Below are 22,158 nucleotides of genomic sequence, written 5' to 3'. Positions count from 1 at the left end.
CTTAACCCCTCATAACAACAGATATGTAAATTCATAGCCCCACTTCCAAGACTTTATAGGCACTTGGAGCTATTAATCAAACTGTGAACTGACAGGTACACCACTGTAATAATGATAAGTTGTGAAATCAGTCATGCAAAACTAATCCTATAATGATAGACCTCAGGTTTATGTCAACAGACAGAGTGAAATAGCAAACACTTTTTTTTTAATAACAGACAGCTTTTAAAAATATTTAAAGGGTAGATTTAAATGCTTGCTCAGCTCCCTTGACGGTTCCACTGAGTTTATCCACTTTGTATGCACATTTATGTCTACTTTTAATGCTACCAAAGGGCACTTGACCAGTCCCAAAGGGCAACATGCCTCTGCCAAAGTGCACAGTACCTCTCCCAAAGGGCACCATATATCTCCCATAGGTGTTCCAGGACTATATCAAAAATAGTACCCTCCCTCTCAAAAAGGCTATCCTACCTCTCCAAAGAACTCTGCTAACTTTAGACCTTCTCCTGATAAGTGTAAAGTGCCCAAGTGGTGTTTTAAACATCCCACTAATTAAAACTGGATCTGACTGAAGGCAGCTGAACTTTAACACTTGCAGCTGTCTCTGTGAGCCATGGATGTGCACTGTACAACTCGCCCTTGTTCCCTCACCTCCCCCTCTGCTCCCCGTCACCCCGCACCCCAACAAAAGTGGTGGGGGCTAGGTTCAGGTGAGGGACTTCCGGATTTGGGCCTTCTGTGCCACTTTGGATAAGCTGGAGACCATCTGAATCTGCACAAAAATTCAGGCAAATGTTAACATTGAGGTGAAAGTGAAATCATTAAGGACACTTCTCCAAAAGCAAAAATTGTAATACATGGTTATGAATGTTGTGCATAAGACATTTAGAACTGTTATCATATAACCTATAGAAATAAATACATTCACACATTACATCATTTGCTATTCATTCAATTTTATTATTTTAAGGTTTCAGTACATATAATGTTCCCTGCTTTATAGTTAAAGTTCACAACAGGGAGTTGCAATATAGAATTTATTCCACCTGGGCAATATCTTTGAAAGTTACCAGATTTCCCTTATTCAAAGAATAAATTCTAGTAATTCATATATCTTGAATGTATTCAACATATATTTTATTACTAAAAATAGCCTATTAAAATAATTCAGTAACCATTAAACAATTATAGGATTCAAAGTGAGTCTAACCATTTAAAGCAAAAATGTAAGCTTACCGACCAAAAACATCAATGGCTTTGCAAAGATTTTCCTTTTAGAGCAGAGCTCAAGTTTCCCTTGTATAACTCTGCTCACAAATGGCACTGATCTCTATGTCCTAGCTCTGTCAGTGTCAGTCACAAATAGCCTAAAGTCGAGGTTAGAACCATTCAAATATAGTAACAGAGTTAAATTGCTGGTGTTTCTGAATTGAAGAGATAATATGAGAGGAATAAATAAATCAGAAGTTTTATGTTTACATGAATTTAAATGAGTCACCAAAGACAAAACAAGATATGGACTACAATAATATCTTTTCCAATTAAATGATTAATTAAGGAAAAAAAGATGCACACATCTTGCAGCAAGATATTAACTAATATGATCCACATCTTAAATTCCTCCATTCTAAATGTTTAGGATCAGCCATCTAACAGCTTCTATTAGAATTATATAAAAAAGCATGGAATGAAAAATGTTCAGTTGGTGCATCAAATCATTCCTTTAATTTCCTTTCCTTTTTACGTTATTTTCTTAAACAAAATTTGTGACACCCAAATAAATGTAACAGAAGCATAATCTGAAGAGATCTCTACACTAAGAATACTTTGGGAGGCTTTGATGTCAATTGTATCGCCTCTTGTCATGTTTAAAATATACGGAGCAAAAGTTGACTTCATTCTAGATTTTTAATCAAGGTTTTAAAAAACTGTAAGAACTCTAGACCTGGAGCTTTTTGCTAAGAAAGTTAAGCATTTAATTATTCCTCTTCGGATTTCTTAAAAACTGCTTTCTTCGATTTGGTTTAATTTTCTTAAGTACTGCTGCTGCAGGAGCATTCTTGATTTTCACTGTTTTACTGTCAGCTGCAAAAAAGGAAACAAAATGTCAAGGAAAATGAACATATTTTGATGTCCTATACAGCTATTATATCCAACAATCCCATGACACAAATTAAGTGTATTCTGTTTAACACGGAACTGACTTTTTTACAATTCTGTTTTGATATAGAAGGAATGTTGTTTCTTTAAATAAATGCTTCGCTCAAAAAGAAAACACGTCCTAGCAAGCATGGAAGTACATGTATATAAATAGGTAGTGTAAATAGATAGCAAATAGGTAATGCTGTGAAGAGGACATAAAGAGGCTAGAAAGGGATATAGATAGTTTAAGCGAGTGGGCAAAGATCTGGCAAATGGATTATGAGGTGGGAAAATGTGAAATTGTCCATTTAGACCGACTGGATTCAGGGATGATGGCCAAAATTTTTCCCTCATCGGGCAGGCCCGGTTGGAGTGGTCAGGAAGCCGGCTGCAACTCGCAATCGGCTCTGCTCCGCTACTTCATGCGGGCAGGCCAATTAAGGCCCACCCTGCGTGGATCGTGAGCGACAGCACCAAGCACTGCCTGTGCAGGCAGGGGGAAGATCGAAAGCCGGGCCTAGCGCGCAGTTTGCGCATGTGCGAGAAAGAGCGCTTCAATCTCCCTGAGGCACGGAGCTGCCTCAGGGAGGTTGAAGCGCTTTTTAAAAAGATTAATAAAGACAAAAATTTAATAAAACATGTCCCATCTCATGTGACTGTGTCACATGAGTTGGGACATATTTTTAATTTAAAAGTAAAGTTTTTATTAAGTGTGTATTAGCTTTAGGAAACTTCATCCCGCTCGTGGATGAAGTTTCCTAAAAAACGTAAAGGCTGCTTGGCCTTTTTGCCTGCCCGCCAACTGTTAGGTTGGATGGGCAGCATAAATTTCAAGTTAATTACCTTGTTAATGGCCTTAATAGGCTTTTCAATTATTGGCGGGCACTCAGCTGACTCCAGTGCACATCCACCGAACGTAATATCACGTGAGTGCGCGGTAACGTCGGAATGCACGCCCGACGTCATTGCGCGTTATATCACACTCAGGTGTGTCGGGAGCGCACCAGCATGCTGAATGTAAAATTCTGGCCGATGTTTCTCTGGCTCCGAGGAGCAAGGGGGTCACAGTCTCAGGGTACAGGGTGGACCACTTAGGACTGAGATGAGGAGACATTTCTTCATTCAGAGAGTGGTGAATCTGTAGAATTCTCTACCACAGAAGACTATGGAGGCCAAGTCATTGAATATATTTAAGAAGGAAATAGATAGACTTCTAGATTCTAAAGGCATCAAGGGGTATGTGGAGAGAGTGGGAGTTTGGTGCTGAGTTGGAGGAGCCAGGATCATATTGAATGGCAGAACAGGCTCCTAGGGTCGAATGAACTACTCTTGCTCCTGTTTTCTATGCTTTTCTTCGATGTTTTTTGGCAAGAAGAATAGAAAAGAAGCAAATTATCTAAATTGTGAGAGATTGCAGAGCTCTGAGATGCAGAGGGATCTGGGTGTCCTAGTGCATGAATCACAAAAGGCTAATGTGCAGGTACAGCAAGTAATTATGAAAGCTAATAGAATGTTACAATTTATTGTTATGAGAATTGAATACAAAAGTAAGGAGGTTATGCTTCATTTATACAGGGCTTTGGCAAGACCACATATGAAGTACTGTGTACAGTTTGGTCTCCTTATTTAACGAAAGATGTAAGTATGTTGGAAGCAGTTCAGAGAAGATTTACTAAACAAATACCTGGAATGGGCGGTTTGTCCTATGAGGAAAAGTTGGACAGACTAGGCTTGTAAGTACTGGAGTTTAGAAGAGTAAGAGGAGACTTGATTGAAACATATAAGGCCTGAGGGGTCTTGACAGGGTAGATGTGGAGAGGATGTTTCCTCTTGTGGGAGAGCCCAGAACTAGGGTGGTCACTGTTCAAAAATAAGGGGTCACTCATTTAAGACAGAGGTGAGGAGAATTTTTTCTCGCAGAAGGTCGTGAGTCTTTGGAACTCTCTTCCTCAAAAAAGTGGCAGAAGCAGAGTCTTTGAACATTTTTAAGGAAGAATTAGATAGATTCTTGATAAGCAAGGGGGGTGAAAGGTTATCGGGGGTAGGTGGGAATGTGGAGCTGAGGTTACAATCAGATCAGCCATGATTTTATTGAATGGTGGAGCAGGCTTAATGGGCTGAGTGGCCTAATCCTGCTCCTAATTCATATGTTCATATGTTACAGATTTCAGTTATTTTATTTCATTAGGTATTCAAAGAGTGGTCCAAGCTATTTAATTCAAATGCAAACATTTTCTGGGATTTGTTTAAATAGGTGTTTGACTGGCAGATGGATAATCAGGCAAAGTGACTTGTTATGATCCTGTTTAGGGGCTTTTAGCATTAAAAGAACACCCATCAATTATTTGACAGATATAGGCAACAAGGTTTCACGATTTTTAACAAAAAACAACTTTATGGTTTGTATAAAGAGAAATTAAACAAAGCAAACACCACTAACTTAACATTATAACTTATAAAGACATATTCTATGAACTCAATTCTACTTTTTGCTTCCCCCAAAAGTTTCCTCACCTTACTAAATCTTGAAGGTTCATTCACTTTTCCTGGGGCCAACCCAAAAGGTATGCCACAGGCCTCTGGAATTTACATTGATGCTCCTTAGTATTCCAGTTATTCCTCTGAGGTAAGATTCTATGGGTGTCCTTCCATTAGCTGTTGGCTACGTGACCCTCAACCTTCTCCTTTACTAACCTCATGATTGTGGATGCCTCAGCTCCTTGTTTGGTTGCTGGCAGATATCCAACTGCATTGCCACAGCTTTCCAAACCAATCTACTGACTGCCATGTAGCTCTGTGGGGACCACTGTAGATTTCTTCTACTAGCTGCAAGCTAGAGCAAATCCTGCAGCTGCATTTCCCTCACAAAACCAAAATTGAACTATTTACTTCTGTCAGCAAACGCATACCAGATGAATTAAACAAAAGAAATGTCTAATCCCACATCCCATTTCCACGATGATGTGGCATGCTTTGGGATGATTCAAACAGAAATGCAAAAAAATTATTTTACCTTCAACATAATTCTTTGATTCTGTAACTCAAATGAATAATTTCTACCTCCAATGGAGTTTTATGGCCCTCTTTCCCAGAATTTCTGGCTTTTATCTTTGTTTTATGGAGATAATTTTCCACACCCCGGCTCTACCAAAAGGCCCAGAAATGGTCATCTATTGCTCAAGGTTTTTTCACTGTCAATTCTGACCTTGTAAGATTCATAATTTAGCTTTAAAGTGTAATTAACTACAAGCTTTTTTAAATTGCATTTACTTCAGTGTTGCTTATCAGGTTCTCAATCAGATTCCCCTATTTTTCTAAGTTATAACTTCAATTCCCTAACCAATTGTTATATTCCAAAACATTTGAACCACAAACTAGATAGTCACAACAGGTTTTAGTTGGCAGTGCTGAAGAAAAGATTGCCATGCAAGTCTACTTAGTTTATCACAAGAGACACAGTGATCAGTTATTTCCTACTTGACTTAAGTTGTTGACATAGTGATAGCTAACCAGACCTGACCTGATCAGTTTGCAAAATCGAAACAAATATTGGGTCAACTGAGGTGTGTTGTGAAAAGTGGGGATGATGAAAGAAGAGTGGCATTGTACATGATTGACGTACACAGGGTGGATTTCTGCCACAGCATAACCATGTTCAAGTTACGCTGAATTTAGGATGTTCCAACCAACATAAAATAATTGGGTTTGGCAATTACTTCTTGTATTTCATAAAGGAGTGTAATGGCCCATGTGCTTATTTGGAGGTTGGGGGGAACCCTATGGCCAGGATATTCAGTTCGGCGTGCAGGCACATACCCGACATGCCCAAACATGAAATGACGTTGGCCGAACAACCCAATGTCATCACGCACTCGCGTGATATTTTAGTCGGCAGGCGCGCACAAGAGTCGGCAGCGCACCCACTGACAATTAAGAGGCCTATTAAGGCCCTTAAGCTGGTAATTAAGTTGAATTTTTCACTGCCTGTCCAACCTTATGGTTGGCGGGCGGGTGAATAGGCCAGGCGGCCTTTGCATTTTTTGTGAAACCGCATCCACGAGCAGGATGAGGTTTCCAACAGTGAATAAAAAAGCAATAAAATGTTTTTAAACTCATTTTCAACATGTCCCTCCTCATGTGGGGACATGTTTATATTATTTATTATTATTATAATATTATTTGTTGATTCTTCATTTTTCATTTTAAAAAGCTTCAGCTCCCTGAGGCAGCTCTGTGCCTTTAGGGAGCTTCCAGAGAGCGCAACCCCACGAATGCGCAATTGTCAGCGCTCCTCCTGCCCCCAGTGCTGAGGCTCTCAGTGGCAGCCAGTGTGAAATCACGGTGGGAGCCTGATCGCAGGCGGCAGACCGTTTCGCGGCGACTCCTGGGCCCACCCGCCACACCCGCCTGACAGGGGGAAAATCCTGCCCAGTGTTTTATGTTGTGGTCTTGGTCCCTTCAATAACTAGGTTTCTCAGAATTTCTTATAAAAGCAGTTGCTTTCCAGTAATTAATCATGTGACCAAGTTGCCTGGGAGATAAACTATAGAAAAAGGGGTCAGAAATAAGTTAATTTTGGGGTAAGTAGATTGTGTGTATGGTTCTGTTTCTCACAGGTTTTTGGAACTTTACACAATCTGGCTGCAGAACAGGGAACATCTCTTTCTAGCAGAATTCAGTTGAAATTTTGTCTGCTGGCTTAAAGAGTTTAAAACTCTGGTGAATTGACAGATTCCTAACAGTCAGTTGAACTTCCAAAAATAGGCACACTGAGAAAAGACAGAGGGGGAGAGAGAGAGAATGGGCAGCGAGGAGTGAGGAGAGAAAGAGAGGAAGAGAGAGAGAGTTTTTGTTTTAAGACTCTAAAGTGAAAGAATAATAGAACCAGGAGAGTTCTGACCTGAGCGACGCCTGTGTTTATTAGACAGTCTAAAACTATGGCATGATTGGAGGAGATTTGAAGGGACAACTTGCCAGAAGTAAATGGGAGGCCCAATAAATCTCAGCCCTTCATAGGAATCTTTGAAACGCACCAAGTGGTTAATCTTCCAATTTTGCATAATTATCTGAATTGAGTTTTGGGAGTGTAATTCAAACAGGTGTAGAGGAAAGTTAAGTCAGGAAGTTTGGTTTAAAATATAAGTAATGTGTTCATTGCAGTTTTAATACATTTAGTGTAACTGACTATTTAAGGGAGTGTAGTTATTAGTATTCACGTTCTTTGATTTTTCTGTAGTAAATTTTTTTTGATTTAAACCAAGAACCTTGTGGCTTCATTCTTTTAGTAAAAACTTGCGATTTTGGATTCTAAAAAAAAACAAGTTACTGGTCAAGATCATAACAGCTGGAACTACGAAATTCTTCAATAAGCTTCTAAATTAAGAAAAATGTAAATGCTGGAGACAGGTCAGACAGCATCAATTAAGTGAAAAGCAAAACACTGCGGCTGTTGGAAGTCTGAAACAAAAACAGAAAATTCTAGAAAAACTCAGGAGGTCTAACAGCATCTATGGAGAGAAAAAAAACAAGAGTTAACATTTCGAGTCCATATGAATCTTCTTCAGAGTTAAAGCTTTAGCTCTGAAGAAGAGTCATACGGACTCGAAATGTTAATTCTGTTTTTTGTCTCTCCACAGATGCTGTTAGACCTCCTGAGTTTTTCCAGCATTTTCTGTTTCTGTTACGAGGACACAAGTTAGCTGATGTTTTGGGTTCTGAGGAAGGATCACATGTCTGAATTATCGACTGACTTGTGCTCTCTCTACAGGCGCTGCCTAACCTGCTGATTATCTCCAACTATTTCAATTTTTGTTTCAGATTTCCAGCATCTGCAGTATTTTTGCTTTTTGGTTGTAAAGAAAGCTGCATCTTGGATCTAGAGTAGTGAACAGATCGATGCCTGAAGAGAGTCAAAAAAGAATCCTTGCTTAGCAAGCCATGAATCCATTAAGGAAGCCTGTGTTGAGATAGGTTGTATCATTTTGTACCAAAAATGCAACAAAAACTTGTCAGGTTATAGCTTATATGACCAACACCTTGAGTGAAGTGGTGCAAAAGTGTTGCAGGGCTCTGATTCTCTCCATTCCTCACTTTTGTGTTCCCCCATTATTGGCAACCATAGCCTAGCCACCTAGGCCGATTGTTCTGTAAATCCCTACCCAAATCTCACCAGCACTCTTTCCTCCTTTAATGCCCTTATGAAAATCCAGCTCATCATCTACCTCCCTCTTGGAGGTCGAATTCAACCTTTTCTAACAACTCTGTGAAGCACCTTGGGACGTTTGCCTGTTAAAGGCACTAAATAACTGCAAATCATTATTATTAATACTCAGAATGTTCCTCCCCTAGAAATGGTGTTATCAGTGGCGGGTATCGAGCAGCCACTCGAGCTTGTTCCTACTGTGTAGAAAGACACTTATTTTCCCTGTGTAATGCAGGCGCAGTTAAACCCAAACTTGTGCTGTTCGAACAAGCTGCTGAACGGACCATCATGTGTTGTACACATATGTGTTGCCTGGTGGTGGTGAGGTGAGCAGTACAGTTTGATTTTCCGAGATTGTGCAGAAATTACACTTCACATAGGAGAGTGCAGTTTAAATTGCGGAGTATTGAGCACGGATATGACACTCAAACGGAATGCTATTGCTTCAGGTTTAATGGTATTATCAGGTTAATTGATATGTTCCCCTTGCAGTTTTTTGTTGGTTTGCTTTTCGGGGTCAGCCCTGCTGCTTTCAGAGCTTCGGTAAATCAAGAACCTTTTTTATTCTTACGTGCAGCATATAATTCATTGATTTTGGGGATAAGTTAAATGTTACAAACTGACCTTGTGATAACTTTCATTTCCAGCAAATACATGTTGCAACTTTTTTTTTACAGGAGCTTACTAATGCTTTTTTCCGTGTTTAATAAATGTGCGTATCTAACAAAGGACGTGAATTGATGTTACCCAGCGGTTCAGTGTGCGAACCGGATCTACATACATATACGCAATGTAGTATCTGATGGCTGGGGAAGTATAAATAGCTAGTGATTACTAATATCATTCTGGAGAATCTCATTTCACCTTGTGATGACGTCGCTCTGTTGCATTTTTTGCTGTTAAACTTTGTGATATTTTAATCAGAATGAGCGAGGGGAAAACAGACGTCACTGAGAGATGATATTCCAGGTCACTGGACTGAAACAGTGGCGATGCATGAAATATATGTCCAATGTTAAACAAATGGTTGATTTATCTTTTATTTGTTTGGCTACACTGGGGCTTGGCTTATGTTGTAGGTCTGCACATAATTTCAGGAAGAACAATATTAGATGTGGGTGTGTTAGACGTCAGTAGGAGCGACATGGGTGAAGGCTGAATATGACATTCTGATAACTTGAGATTTGGGGAAGATGTGTAGAAATGAAGTGCTTTATGTATCTTCTACCACCTAGTAGCAAAAATGTAATTTATTGTACTTACCTGCATTTAAAATATTAATTTGTATAATAGCTATAATAGCCATTGAGCGCATTCAATGCTCGCAACGTCCAAATAAACCCTCTGGATGGAATTTTACGGCAGCGGGATTTTACGGTCCAGCTGAAGTCAGTGGGGTTTAGAATGGCTCGTCGCATTTTATGCCCCGTCCCCGCTGCGACGGAGCAGTAAAATTCTGGCCAGAGAGTTCCGCAATTGGGGCACGGTGTACCTGGGCAGTTCCGCAATTGGGGCACGGTGTACCTGGGCAGTTCCGCAATTGGGGCACGGTGTACCTGGGCAGTTCCGCAATTGGGGCACGGTGTACCTGGGCAGTTCCGCAATTGGGGCACGGTGTACCTGGGCAGTTCCGCAATTGGGGCACGGTGTACCTGGGCAGTTCCACAATTGCGGCACGGTGTACCTGGGCAGTTCCGCAATTGGGGCACGGTGTACCTGGGCAGTTCCGCAATTGGGGCATGGTGTACCTGGGCAGTTCCACAATTGGGGCATGGTGTACCTGGGCAGTTCCGCAATTGGGGAGTATGCGCCTGTGCAATGATGGTGAATTGCCCATCATTCTATGAAAGTGACAAGTTCAAACTAAAGCCAAGTTTGAATTACTTTACTGAAACAGATCAGAGAGACCTTTGGCTGCCATGTGCTTATGTGAACGAACTCTGTGTGTTCTGAAAGGGAAACATAATTTGAACATGGATTGGCTTCACAAGGGTGAAATTTTACCCGACCAACCTTTTTACCGATGATCTCGGAATTTTCACTAAACTTATTATGGAGGTTCTTCTAGATACAGTTTTGTACGAAATAAACATTTTCGGGATGGAATTAGTAATCACATGGGAAAATATGGATTGATCAGGAAGAGCCAGCATGGATTTCTAAAGGGGAAATCATGTTTAACTAACTTGCTGGAGTTTTTTGAAGAGGGAACAGGAAAGGTCGACGAGGCTAATGCTGTTGATATGGTTTACATGGACTTTCAAAAGGCATTTGATACAGTACCACACCATCGAGTAGATGGGGAGAAGCTGATCCTGTTCGTAAAAGGATCAAGAATGAGAGGGCACAGATCAAACGTGATTTGCAAAAGAAGCAAATGTGACGCAAGAAAAAAGTTTTTCACGCAACGAGTGGTTCGAGTCTGGAATGCAGTGCCTGGGAGTGTGGTAGTGTGGTGGAGGCAGGTTCAATCGAGGCATTCAAGAGGGCATCAGATGATTATTTGAATTGAAACAATGTGCAGGGGTACGGGGAAAAGGCAGGGCAATGGCACTCGATCATAATGCTCATTTGGAGAGCCGGTGCAGACATGATGGGCTGAATGGCCTCCTCCTGAGACATTAAAATTCTGTGATTCTATGATTTTTTACGCATCTTTTGGAAACTGGTCAACAGAGAGGAATTCCTAAACCTCGCAATAGGTGTTTCTCCTTTCCTGAGTACATTGGGAGAAATGTACAACATAAGTTGTTCATTCATTCACATTAAAATGCAGCGCTCAGGAGCTCACATTCAATTGACACTCTTTAGCAATTCTTTGTATCATAGCTTTGCATAACTTTTTGCCTCAAGTAGTTAAATTTTTTTGATGTAGTTTTTGAATACATTTCATCCAGGGTGATGCATAGCTGAGGGGAGGGGCTGGGTAGGGGTATTGCAAGGCATGCGGTAGCACATCGAAGGTTCAGGTGGTATCATAAAACTGAGTACGTGAATTCTTAATATTTAAACACCATAGGTATGCTACTGCTTTATGGCAGTGTCATGTACTTTTGTATTCTTTACATACAATAGAAGCTAGTGTATTCACAATACTCGCCAGGAAAATAATTGGATGTGGCTGAGGTAGCTCAGCTGAGTAACAAAACATGTGCATATTTGCTATTGAAAGTGAAATGGCTTTCTCTTTAACACAGTTGAATACCAAGAATACAAAGAGCTGTGTATCTTAGAAAACAGATAATTTTCTGTTCAACAGAAATGGAACAATTTCCGACTTCCATTTCATGTTCAATATTAAATATTATCTTAATTAGTTTCATTTTCTAATCGTCGTTTGTTTTGAAATGCTTATTAATGTCTGCTAATTCTGTATGAGATATTTTTTAAAAGCCGTGAACAGGGCCCCACTAACTCTAAATCCGATACTGGCTATCCCTTGGCACACCTGAGCATGCATCTGAATGATGAATTATGCCAATAAGGTTAGACCTGAAATTTCAATGATATTAGTACTTGAGATTCCACTGAATCTTCTGCTATACAAACCAACCTGACTTCGACACTGAATCCACTCCAAAGTGTGCTACTTTCAGTTCAGCTGACAACCAAATGTAGTTAAAAAGTTCCGACCAATCTGGGCAGGCCCTTAGTTGTTAGTTGTCGCCACTGGTTAATCAATTAGAAATACCTATGACAAGTGGATTCATATTAATCAGTTAAAACTTTTATGAGCCAAAAGTTAGTCAGATGTTAGAAGAAACAAAGCAGATAGGGATATTAGTCATGCTGTTGCTGTTATAGATGGATCAACTTGACATGCCAGGGGAAGGCTCATGTCCAACCTACCCAAATTATTGAATGAATCAGCAACTGTGACACCCAGCCCTCCATCTGGACTCCTGCTATAGGAAATGCTGGGTACACTGATCACTGAATCAGTGTCCAAATGAAGCTACATTGTGCTCGACCCACAAGCCATCATTCACTGATATCAGCTTCCTACCAGAGGTTTTCATTTATCTTACATTTAAATTTCAAACTCCAAACTAAAAATTGTATTCCTAAAACATATAAAACATGAAGTTACATTTTTGCAACAATGAGGATTAGGGTTGAGTTACAATGGTGGATGGATGAATAGGGAAGTGATGAATTGGATAGAAAGTCAAATTGAGGGCCTGAAATTTTAGGTTGGCATGCGGGCGCGATTGGCGGGCCCGGGAGTGGCCAGGAAATGAGCTGCCAACCGCGATTTCACACTGGCAGGCTAATTAAGGCCCGCCCAACGTGAAATGTGGCTTCCCAATGGTTGGGAAGGGCCGGGCAGTGGCCTGTCTGCCGCTGGGTCCAATGGCGAATCGGCGGCCGGTTTATAAATGGCACAGGCAGCCCCTGGAAGGCTGCCAGCAATAAACACATCTTCAATGTTGCAACCATGAAGCTATGTCATCCAGTGCAGCTGCAGACACCAGGCGGGAGGGCAGGTTGTGTGGGCACACGGCTCCCCCGGTTTTCAGATGAGTGCCTCACGGTCCTCCTGGAGGAGGTGGCTGCCAGGAGGGACACCCTTGTCCCCAGGGATGGGAGAAGTAGGCCACAGCACCTTATCAAAAGAGCTTAGGCGGAGATGGTAGCACTGGTCAGCAGCCATGATGTTGCCCAGTGCCGCATGTAGTTTAACGACCTGCTGCGCTCAGGAAGGTTGTGTACCGTGTTGGCATGGATCAGTGTGTTGAAGTGTTAAGGGCCGGCCATCTCCCTGTGGAGCTCAGAGTCTGAGTGCCAACTGTCAGTGATGCCGGAGCTGGCCAAAGGGGGAGCCCTGGCTGCTTGGACTGAGTGTCTTGCGGCTCAAGGGCCACGACATCTTTGTGCTCTGCAAGGTGTTCCTCAGGTGTGGTTGGCCAGACACTAATGGCACTGCAGGTAGAGAGTGGACTAATCCATGCTCCTCTGTCCTTTCAGGAGAAGATGACCTATAACAACATTGAGAGGTCGCGGACAGACGGAGGCCCCCCAAAACTTCCTAATCCTAACGAGGTACGAGCAGGATGCCCTGGAGCTGGAGAGGCGTCAAGCACCTTGGCCAATTGGCCATGGAGAGGCGGGGGTGTCAGACGAAGGTAAAAGTGCAGTGCACAAAGGTGAATGTTTTGGATGGTGTAAACGTTCTTGTGTAGTCTCATCATTGATGGGAGCTTCAAAACTGGAGTCCCCATTGATCATTGAAAGATGATGGCACCATGATGCAGATCTCCATTGTCTCGCCAGGGTGCCTGGCATGCACAGTGACAGTGTGATGGCTTTAACTAATGACATTGTTACTCTCCCTTAGATTTGTCACCACGTATCCAACTGCCGGACCCTGAAGAGCCACTCCTGACGCCAGAGGACCACCAGGCTTCACATGCACTTGCGTCACATCCACTCCCTGAACCAGGCACCAACGCAGATACTAACATCTCAGTGGGCGTTAGATCGGTGGCTAGAATGTTGGTGGCATAGCAGTGAGGTCACTTCACACTCGCTTGAAGTGCAGGTGGAGATGGAGAGTGCCCAGGGCGCAGGCAGTCAGAGGACTGCTGGAGACCAGGACGATGCTCAGTCGAAGGCTGATGATGAGCCTCTGGAGTTGTCCATTAGGCGGCAGATGCTGGATTTCCAGTGGGATGTGTGGGAGGATCTGGCAGAGATCCATGAGGGTATGCGTGTCATGGTCCCAGTTATGGAGGAGTCCATGCAGAGCATCAGCACTGCGTTGACCCTCATGGCCGAGTGCACTGCCTCCTCCATTGAGAGTGGCAACTCTTATGGCGAGGCGGCTCCAGGAACAGAATCAGGGATTCCTGGGAATCAGACCTGCATGCCCTCATACAGGCACTGACCTCCGGTGGTCAATGTCAGTGTTGGAGATGGATGAGGCACCCAGTATCCCAGCTGGGTGCCCGTCCATCAGAAGTGAGCAGGGAGGTCCAGAGCGACCTCACGCTGGCGCATGAGCTGCTTGTAGTCTCTGCGAGCTCCTCTCAGGACACTCTGGATTACGGCAGCAGCTCCTCCACCCCTCTGCTAGTGACTGTGGCATCTGATGAGGCTGTGGTGACAAGGGAGATGCCAGCCATGGCACTGGCCACTCCCTCCCAGGCAGGGCCAACACAGGCTCCATTGGTCAGAGGTTGACCACCAAGGTCATCAAGGCCAACAGGACAGCAGAGTGAGCAGGCTGCCTCCAATGCTGCTGCCAGTGAGGGGGGAGCACCTGGATGTAGTATCCGCAAACGTAAGTTTAAGGCACCATAAGCACAAGAGGAACAGGTCACGGGTGATCTTCTGTTGTGCGATGCTTTGTTTATGTTTACTGGTCTTGGGTTGAAGACCAGAGAAGGTTCTGTTAATTTGCTTAGATTGTCAAGATGAGATAAATTTTTTTGTTGTGATGGCCTGAGTGCACTTCACCTTTTATTTTTGGTGCAGGGTACACCAGCATATAGCACTGGACGTGCCTAGCTCTAAATTTTATTGCACAGGCACTGAGTGGACTTTGGGTTCAAATGAAAGGGTCATTTCAGAATCTCACGTTGGAGGTGGCAGCCCTGGGATGAGGTGGGACTGGTTCTTTGGCAGCCTAGCTGAAGGAATTTTGGATCAAGATGTCACTGCCTCCCTAGAGGTTACCGAGGTCTGGCTGCATACCCTCAGCATTTTCCTCACCGTGCTTCTCTTCAGACTCATTACTGGATTCATTCTCTGTGGCCTGTGGAGCTGCGTCAAGGTCCTCTTCCTCCAGTGGGTTCCCCCTTGCCTGTGCCAGATTGTGGAGAGCGCAGCATGCAACCACCATCAGGGACACCCGCGCTGGAGGGTATTGTAGTGCACCCCCTGAATGGTCCAGACATTGGAAGCACATCTTCGCACTCGCTTGAGATGCAGGTGGAGGTAGAGTCTCCTATTATAATGCTGATCTGCTACTGTTCTTGGGTGCCAGAGTGGCGTCATAAGCCACCTTTTCAATGGATAGCCCTTGTCACCCAACAGCCATCCGTCCAGTCGGGCTGGAGCACTGAAGAGCCTGGGCGCCTGGAAGTGTCTCAGAATGTAAGCGTTGTGGGAGCTGCCAGGGTACCTTGCACAGACTTGCAGAATCATCATCCTGTGGTCACACACTATCTGCACGTTCATGGAGTGGAATTCCTTCCTGTTGATGACCCGCTGGCACTTTGATGGCCACATGTGTGCTGTCGATTGCACCCTGAATGCAGGGGAATCCACCAATGGCCCTGAAGCCTCCGGCTCGCTTAGCCTGGCTAGCCTCGCCCATGTGGAAATGAATAAATGTCATTACCCGTCTGAACAGAACTTCTGTCACCAGCTTGATGTAACTGTGGACAACTGATTGGGAGACTCCACTAAGATCCCCCACTGACCCCTGGAAAGAGCCGGATGCATAGAAGTTGAGGGTCACTGTGACTTTCAGAGTCACTGGCAAGGGGTGTCCACCCACACAGTCGGAGGTGATCTCAGGCCCAACCATAAGACAAATGGAAGTCACAGCCTCCCTGGAGAGGCGGAGCCTCCTTCGGCATTGCACCTCGGACATATTAAGGTAGCTGCATTGCTGCCTATAAACCCTGGCAGCAGGATAGTGACGTCTCCTGCAGCCCCTTCCACCTTGAACTACCTGCTGGCCCTGTCCCCTCCTTGTGCCTGCACCTCTCCTCCCACAGGTCCCTCCCCTGGAAGCTGCATACGGACACCTGGCCTCTTCTCCCTCCTGCCCCTCCCTCCTCAGAGGAGGTGCCTCCTGCGGAGACCACAATCCCCATTACCAGGATAACAGAAGGCTGTCTGATACCTGGAAGGGTTCACACAGTCTGAATCCTCCAGGGGCCTTGGAGGCACCGATGAGACCTGAAATGAAGCCTGGAAATGCTAACAATGAAGACCCGAACAGAGATGAAGCTGCCAAGTAACAATAAGCAATCAGCAGCAAACTATCTCCAAAACTACTCACTACACACACTGGCAATGCTGCTGACCCTTTTTATTCTGCCCTTGGATGAGGTTTTGCAACTTGCCAGCTGCCTGCCTGCCAGATTTGCCCATGCAATGAGTGCAAAATTGCACGGGCAACGAAAAATCACTATCAATTGCCTTTTTAATGGCTATAACTGACCTCTTAATTGATGGCGGGCACGGCTCTGAAACCCGCACGTGCCCACTGACCAAAGTATTTCACGAGCGGGATGATGTCGGGACGCTCGCTTGACATCATCTCACGCGATTTTGTGTCCGGTCAGGTTGGTAGCATGCCCGCACGCCAACCTAAAAATTCTGCCCTAGGTGTTGCTGAAATCAAGTGGGTACAAGCAATGTGGCAATGACCAACACTTGGCGAGACAGTGAAAGGAGGGAATATAGAAAGATCAGCAAATATCCTCACTTTTCCTCATCTAGTTTGGGTATTAAACTGCTTCCTGCACTGCATCCAAAACCAGGGCAAGAAAAAGTGCTACTTCTGCTCACAGCCTCAGCTCCCTCAAGGACACCTTGCTGAATGCCATAGGGTTCTTTCAGTCTCTCTGGCTCTTGACTGCAGTCTGTCCAGTGATGCAACATTGAATCTGGGTGTTGCCATTGGTCTACAAGCACCATCCATCCCAAGCATCTCCAATTTCCATTTGTGCATTGTTCCTTAAAATACAGTTGAGATTGCCTTATGTGAGTGTGCCTCACGCCCGCTGTGCAGCTTGAAGATTGCAAAAACAAAAATACAAATTCATTGCTTCAATTCAATTGTGATCACAAATCACGACCCTCTGACATGAGTCCTGGGTTTCGCACACGCACAATTTCAATCCTCCCTGCTGTGAAGCCACTTTCATTGGGACCACTGTCTTGTAGGAAGCCTACTACTGATGTCTACTGCATTCGCTGCTCCCAATGCGGTTTCCTCTACATTGGAGAGACCAAACGCAGACTGGGTGACCGCTTTGCGGAACACCTTCGGTCTGTCCGCAAGCATGACCCAGACTTCCCTGTCGCTTGCCATTTCAACATTCCACCCTGCTCTCACGCCCACATGTCCGTCCTTGGCCTGCTGCATTATTCCAGTGAAGCTCAACGCAAACAGGAGGAACAGCACCTCATCTTCCGACTAGGCACTTTACAGCCTTCCGGACTGAATATTGAGTTCAACAATTTTAGATCATGAACTCTTTTCTCCATCCCCACCCCTTTTCCAATCCCCCTTTTTTCTAATAATTTATATAGATTTTTCTTTTCCCACCTATTTCCATTATTTTTAAAAGTATTTCCATCCATTGTTTTATCTCTGCCTTTTAGCCTATTTCGATCCCTTCCCCCCACCCCACCCCCACTAGGGCTATCTGTACCTTGCTTGTCCTGCTTTCTACCCTTAATTAGCACATTCTTTAGATAATATCACCACCTTCAACACCTCTTTGTCCTTTTGTCTATGACATCTTTTGGTTATCTCCACCTACCACTGGCCCTCTATCCAGCTCTACCTGTCCCACCCTCCCTTAAACCAGCTTATATTTCACCTCTTTTCTATTTTCCCTTAGTTCTGTTGAAGAGTCATATGGACTCGAAACGTTAACTGTGTTCCTCTCTGCAGATGCTGTCAGATCTGCTGAGTTTTTCCAGGTATTTTTATTTTTGTCTTGTCGGAAGCCTGTTTAGCAGCTTGAGTGGACTGTCTGCAGCTACCTCCTCTTAACTCACTTGTTGCAGATTATGTTAAGTGACGGTCTCTCTTATCATTGACCAAATGCTCTCAAAGTCTAGTTTGTAATTTTTGGATCAGATTGCTGTAAAAAAAAGTTTCTGTAGCATCCTTTTTTAGCCACATATCTTTGAACCCCCTGGATCCTTCTAATTAGCCTGTTTTGATCTTTTTAGCTGTTTGTGCTGATGCTGATTCTAATTTATATGAGCATGTGCTGTTCATATGTTTGAAACTCTCACCCCAAAGTGATTGGCTTAAATGTGAAAAACACCTAATCTAAACATAAGTTTTATATACTAGAAAAATGTCATGTAAAAGTCTTTATAAACGTATGAGGTTGGTACGTTATACCGGGACTGCACTTGGAGTCTATTTATCGGGCTGTTCAGCTGGTGTCTTCTGCTTGCTACAGCACAGGGAATAATGTGGGAAAATAGAATTTGGTTCAAAAGAACAAGGGGCTAAAAGTTCGATTTTCCCTGAAAAAAGCCATAGGGATTGTGATGCGGTATTAACTTGCATTCCTCCAAACTTCAAGCTGCCTGCTAAATTAGATGGAGGTGGTGCACAGCCCACTGCTAAACTCACTGTGGATTGCACATCTCAGCAAAGGGCCCAAGTTCCCATGGGCCTAACACCACATAAAGCTAGCCTACTTGAAGTAATCCTCCAAATCTTAAAAGGGAGGTGCCTTCTGGCTACCGTAAGTGCTGGAAGTCATTATGGAAGAGATAATGAGCAGAAGAAATGGTGCAACAGACCAGACAGCTGCTTGAAGGTTGTTCAATTTCAATCCTGGAGGCCTTGTTTCAGTAGGTGGCCAGGAGGAGAGATGTTCTGATCCCTCAGGCAGCCTGGGGGCAATCCAGGCAGACACTGCAAAGATGGCTAGAGCAGATAACCATTATGGTTAATGCCAGCAGTCTAGCTCTGAGGAACTGGATGCAGTCTCAAAAATTTTAATAAGCGCACACGCGTGGCCAAGGTGTGTGAATCTATCTTCACATGCCACATCCTTACAAATGAACCAATAGCCTCGCACACTGCTCCATTCACAATCCACTACTTCACTTACCTCCTAATAGTTTCTATCAAACACAATTCAAACCCTAACATTCATTGCCTCACCTCTCCCTCACAGACTCAACAGTGTTACAAACATCACTGTCACATCTAGTAGCTTCCACACACTGCCAGCTATTCAACTGTGGCAGGCACATCACCCAAATACAATGTACCACAATTGCTGATACAGTTTCCTCTTTGTTGCAAGACAAATTGGGCGTAATCAGAGACAAAAGCACCTAACTGGCAGGGGCAGGAACTGATGCATGTGTTATACTGTGGGAGCTCTGAATGATTGTATATTTAAGTGTGCGTATATATATATATATATATATATGGATGCAAGGAGGAAAAGGTGGGAAGGTGGGGGAGGATGCCACAATTCGGCAGCAGTCCATGCACTGGACATCAGTGTTCTCGATCACAGGAGTGTAATTCTGGACACACGAAAGGAATAACAATGGAATTTGAGATTGCCTATTTATTGAGAAACAAATCGTAGTATATTACTGCATTTTTAAAAATTCATTTACACGATGTGGGCATCACTGGCTAGGCCAGCATTTATTGCCCACCCCTAATTGCCCTTGAGAAGGTGATGGTGAGCTGCCTTCTTGAACTGCTGCAGTCCATGTGGTGTAGGTACACCCACAGTGCTGTTAGGGAGGGAGTTCCAGGATTTTGACCCAGCGACAGTGAAGGAATAGTGATATATTTCCAAGTCAGGCAGGAGCCATAATGGGGTAGGTTTAGCCTTCAGTAATGGGTGGGTTTGCGTGGGTGTGAAATTAAAAATTTTAAACCAGCCCAACCCACCTCGAGTCCATCTAATTCCAGTTTTAACTGAGGTGTGGAAATGGCGGGTGACCAATCTGCTGTCGGGGGACAGCTCAGTCAGTAACAGCTTTCAAGGAAGGTGTGTGCTTCCATTTGTTTTTAAATCGCCATTCTGATTTTTTACCCTTTTCAATTGGGTGTTCAAACCTCAGAAAACCTGGTAGGTAAAAGGATTTGAGAAGGTTAGTGCATTTACAGCCCTGCCTGTGTGACAGAGGGAGTAGGATTGTTCCCTCTAGACAAACAAGCTTACCTACTTCCATCTCTATTACTCCCTCCAAGATCCCACCATCTCCACATTCTTTCCCTCCCCCAGCTGCAATCTTTTTTGCCTCCATCCCTCCCTGCTCTCTGCTGTTCAGCTGTGGCTCTGAGCCACAGGCCTTACCACCCAACAAGTAGCTGACATGTCAATCAGATGTGAAACCTGCAGGAGTAAATGGAAAAGCTGTCCTGTATTTAATAGTTGCGGAACACTGAAAAACCCATACTTCCTTGCTTCTTGCCCAGAACTCCTCCCCATGCCCACCCCTGCCCCCTGCTCCAAACACATTTACACATCTTCCCAAATATCAGAGCCCATGTGTATTAGTGATTGTGTGACTTACGTGGTTGACATATCTTTTGGCAAATTTTAAGAGAAACAAAGTTATTGTTATTTCCACCACAGCCAGAGTAACTGAATGTCTCACAAGAGCCTCTCTCTTCGTTGAAGTAAAACCGCAGGATATCAGCTGCACAAAGTCCTCTGTCTTTGGGCTTGATACAGAAGGAGGGTGAAACTGTAAAGCAATCAAGAAATCATAACTTTCAAAATATCTAATATTCTGCATTGAAAACTATTATTTCATTTAAAATAGCTTAAAATAAAGAAAAATATCTTTGAAGATAAGTACCTGATATTGGTTTGCACTCCTTCAGGCAAGTTGAAATGTCTTTGAAGTTATTAAGGTTTCCATGGCAGCCACCAAACACAAAGTCCTCACACTGTCCTGTTGTAAAGTTATAGAAATACCTGGTAAAGGAAGCGCGGCATGGTCCTACATCTGCCTCCAACCTGCAAATTTTGGGAACCTCTGCAATTAAAAAAAGAATGTTGTTAAATGCATTATAGAATGTATCTCTTCATCTTGTTTCCCATTTATAATAAATCATAGTTCAACATTACTGTCAGCTACACATTTAAAATGCAGCCGAAAGAAATGTTACCCATTTGTGATTGCTGTCAACTTCACGTAACTAGTGAAGGATATCAAGGGATCTAAGAATTTACAATATCAACATACATTTATATAGTGCCTTTAGTGCAATTTAATTTCCCCAAAGCTCTTTGGAGGAGAGTTACAAAACAAAATTAATCACTGAGCCACATAAGAAGACATTGGCTGGGTTTTTCCGAACCCATCCACCAGCGGGACTGGAAATTTCCACCAAAAGTCAATGGATTTTGGCTGCCTCTCCAAATTTTCCATCCCGCCTGCACTGTTTCCCACCACAGGCGGGACCGGAGAATCCTGGCTATTAGGACAGGTGGCCAAAATCTTATATATTTAAGTGAATACAGCATGTTGGGTTCATTCTAATGAGATCCAAGATAGAAAGAATTATTACAGGACAAGTTTCCATTTTTTTTGATTTATCTCTTGAATAATTTGAGGAATAGTATGAAATGAGGCTGAATTGTACAATACCTACCTTGATGGCTGACCATTAAACCTCTGGTTTGTCTTACCTTGTTTACCTACATTATTGAAATGGATTGTTCACACCATTACCAGACAAGCTAGCGGATATGTTCATCCACAAAGCAAAGGGCTAAATCTTAATGATCACTGTGTTGGAATTTTGAACAAGTGTTCCTTGCAATTTTCATAAATTTCTCTAAATTACATGTGATTTTTGAACTGTTCAATTTCTAATTAACAGGTCATACATCTTTATAACAGAGTATGACTTTCCCTCTTAACGAGGTTAACCAAGGTCTGTGCCTTCTTAATTTTCCTCTCTGATTATAGCTAAATAAAATATCTTTCATACATCATTTTATTAAAGGATTGACTTGAACTTCTTGGTAGCTCTATTGGCAGATTAATAAACCTGTCTGAAACCAAGTCGCATGTGATTACATTTTCCACTTTTACTTTGAGTATTAAAATTA

The 22,158-nt window shown here is 43.2% G+C and overlaps 1 protein-coding gene across 1 annotated transcript in view; it reads right to left on the bottom strand.

Moving 5' to 3' along the window:
- Positions 1–939: 939 nt before the first annotated feature.
- The window catches only part of LOC144678814 (tissue factor pathway inhibitor 2-like), a 39,905-nt gene continuing 18,686 nt past the window's right edge, over positions 940–22,158 (bottom strand). The window contains exons 3-5 of the mRNA XM_078538757.1: positions 20,897–21,076; positions 20,609–20,782; positions 940–2,088 (exon numbers count right to left, since the gene is read on the bottom strand). Of these exons, the coding sequence (XP_078394883.1) occupies positions 1,979–2,088; positions 20,609–20,782; positions 20,897–21,076 (464 nt within the window). The 3' untranslated portion in view covers positions 940–1,978. The remainder of the gene's footprint in view (positions 2,089–20,608; positions 20,783–20,896; positions 21,077–22,158) is intronic.

This window comes from Cetorhinus maximus, chromosome 3, assembly GCF_964194155.1.
Source record: "Cetorhinus maximus chromosome 3, sCetMax3.hap1.1, whole genome shotgun sequence".
Taxonomy (NCBI): domain Eukaryota; kingdom Metazoa; phylum Chordata; class Chondrichthyes; order Lamniformes; family Cetorhinidae; genus Cetorhinus; species Cetorhinus maximus.
Note: the sequence above shows the minus strand (reverse complement) of the source record. Positions and strands in the feature narration are given on the sequence as shown.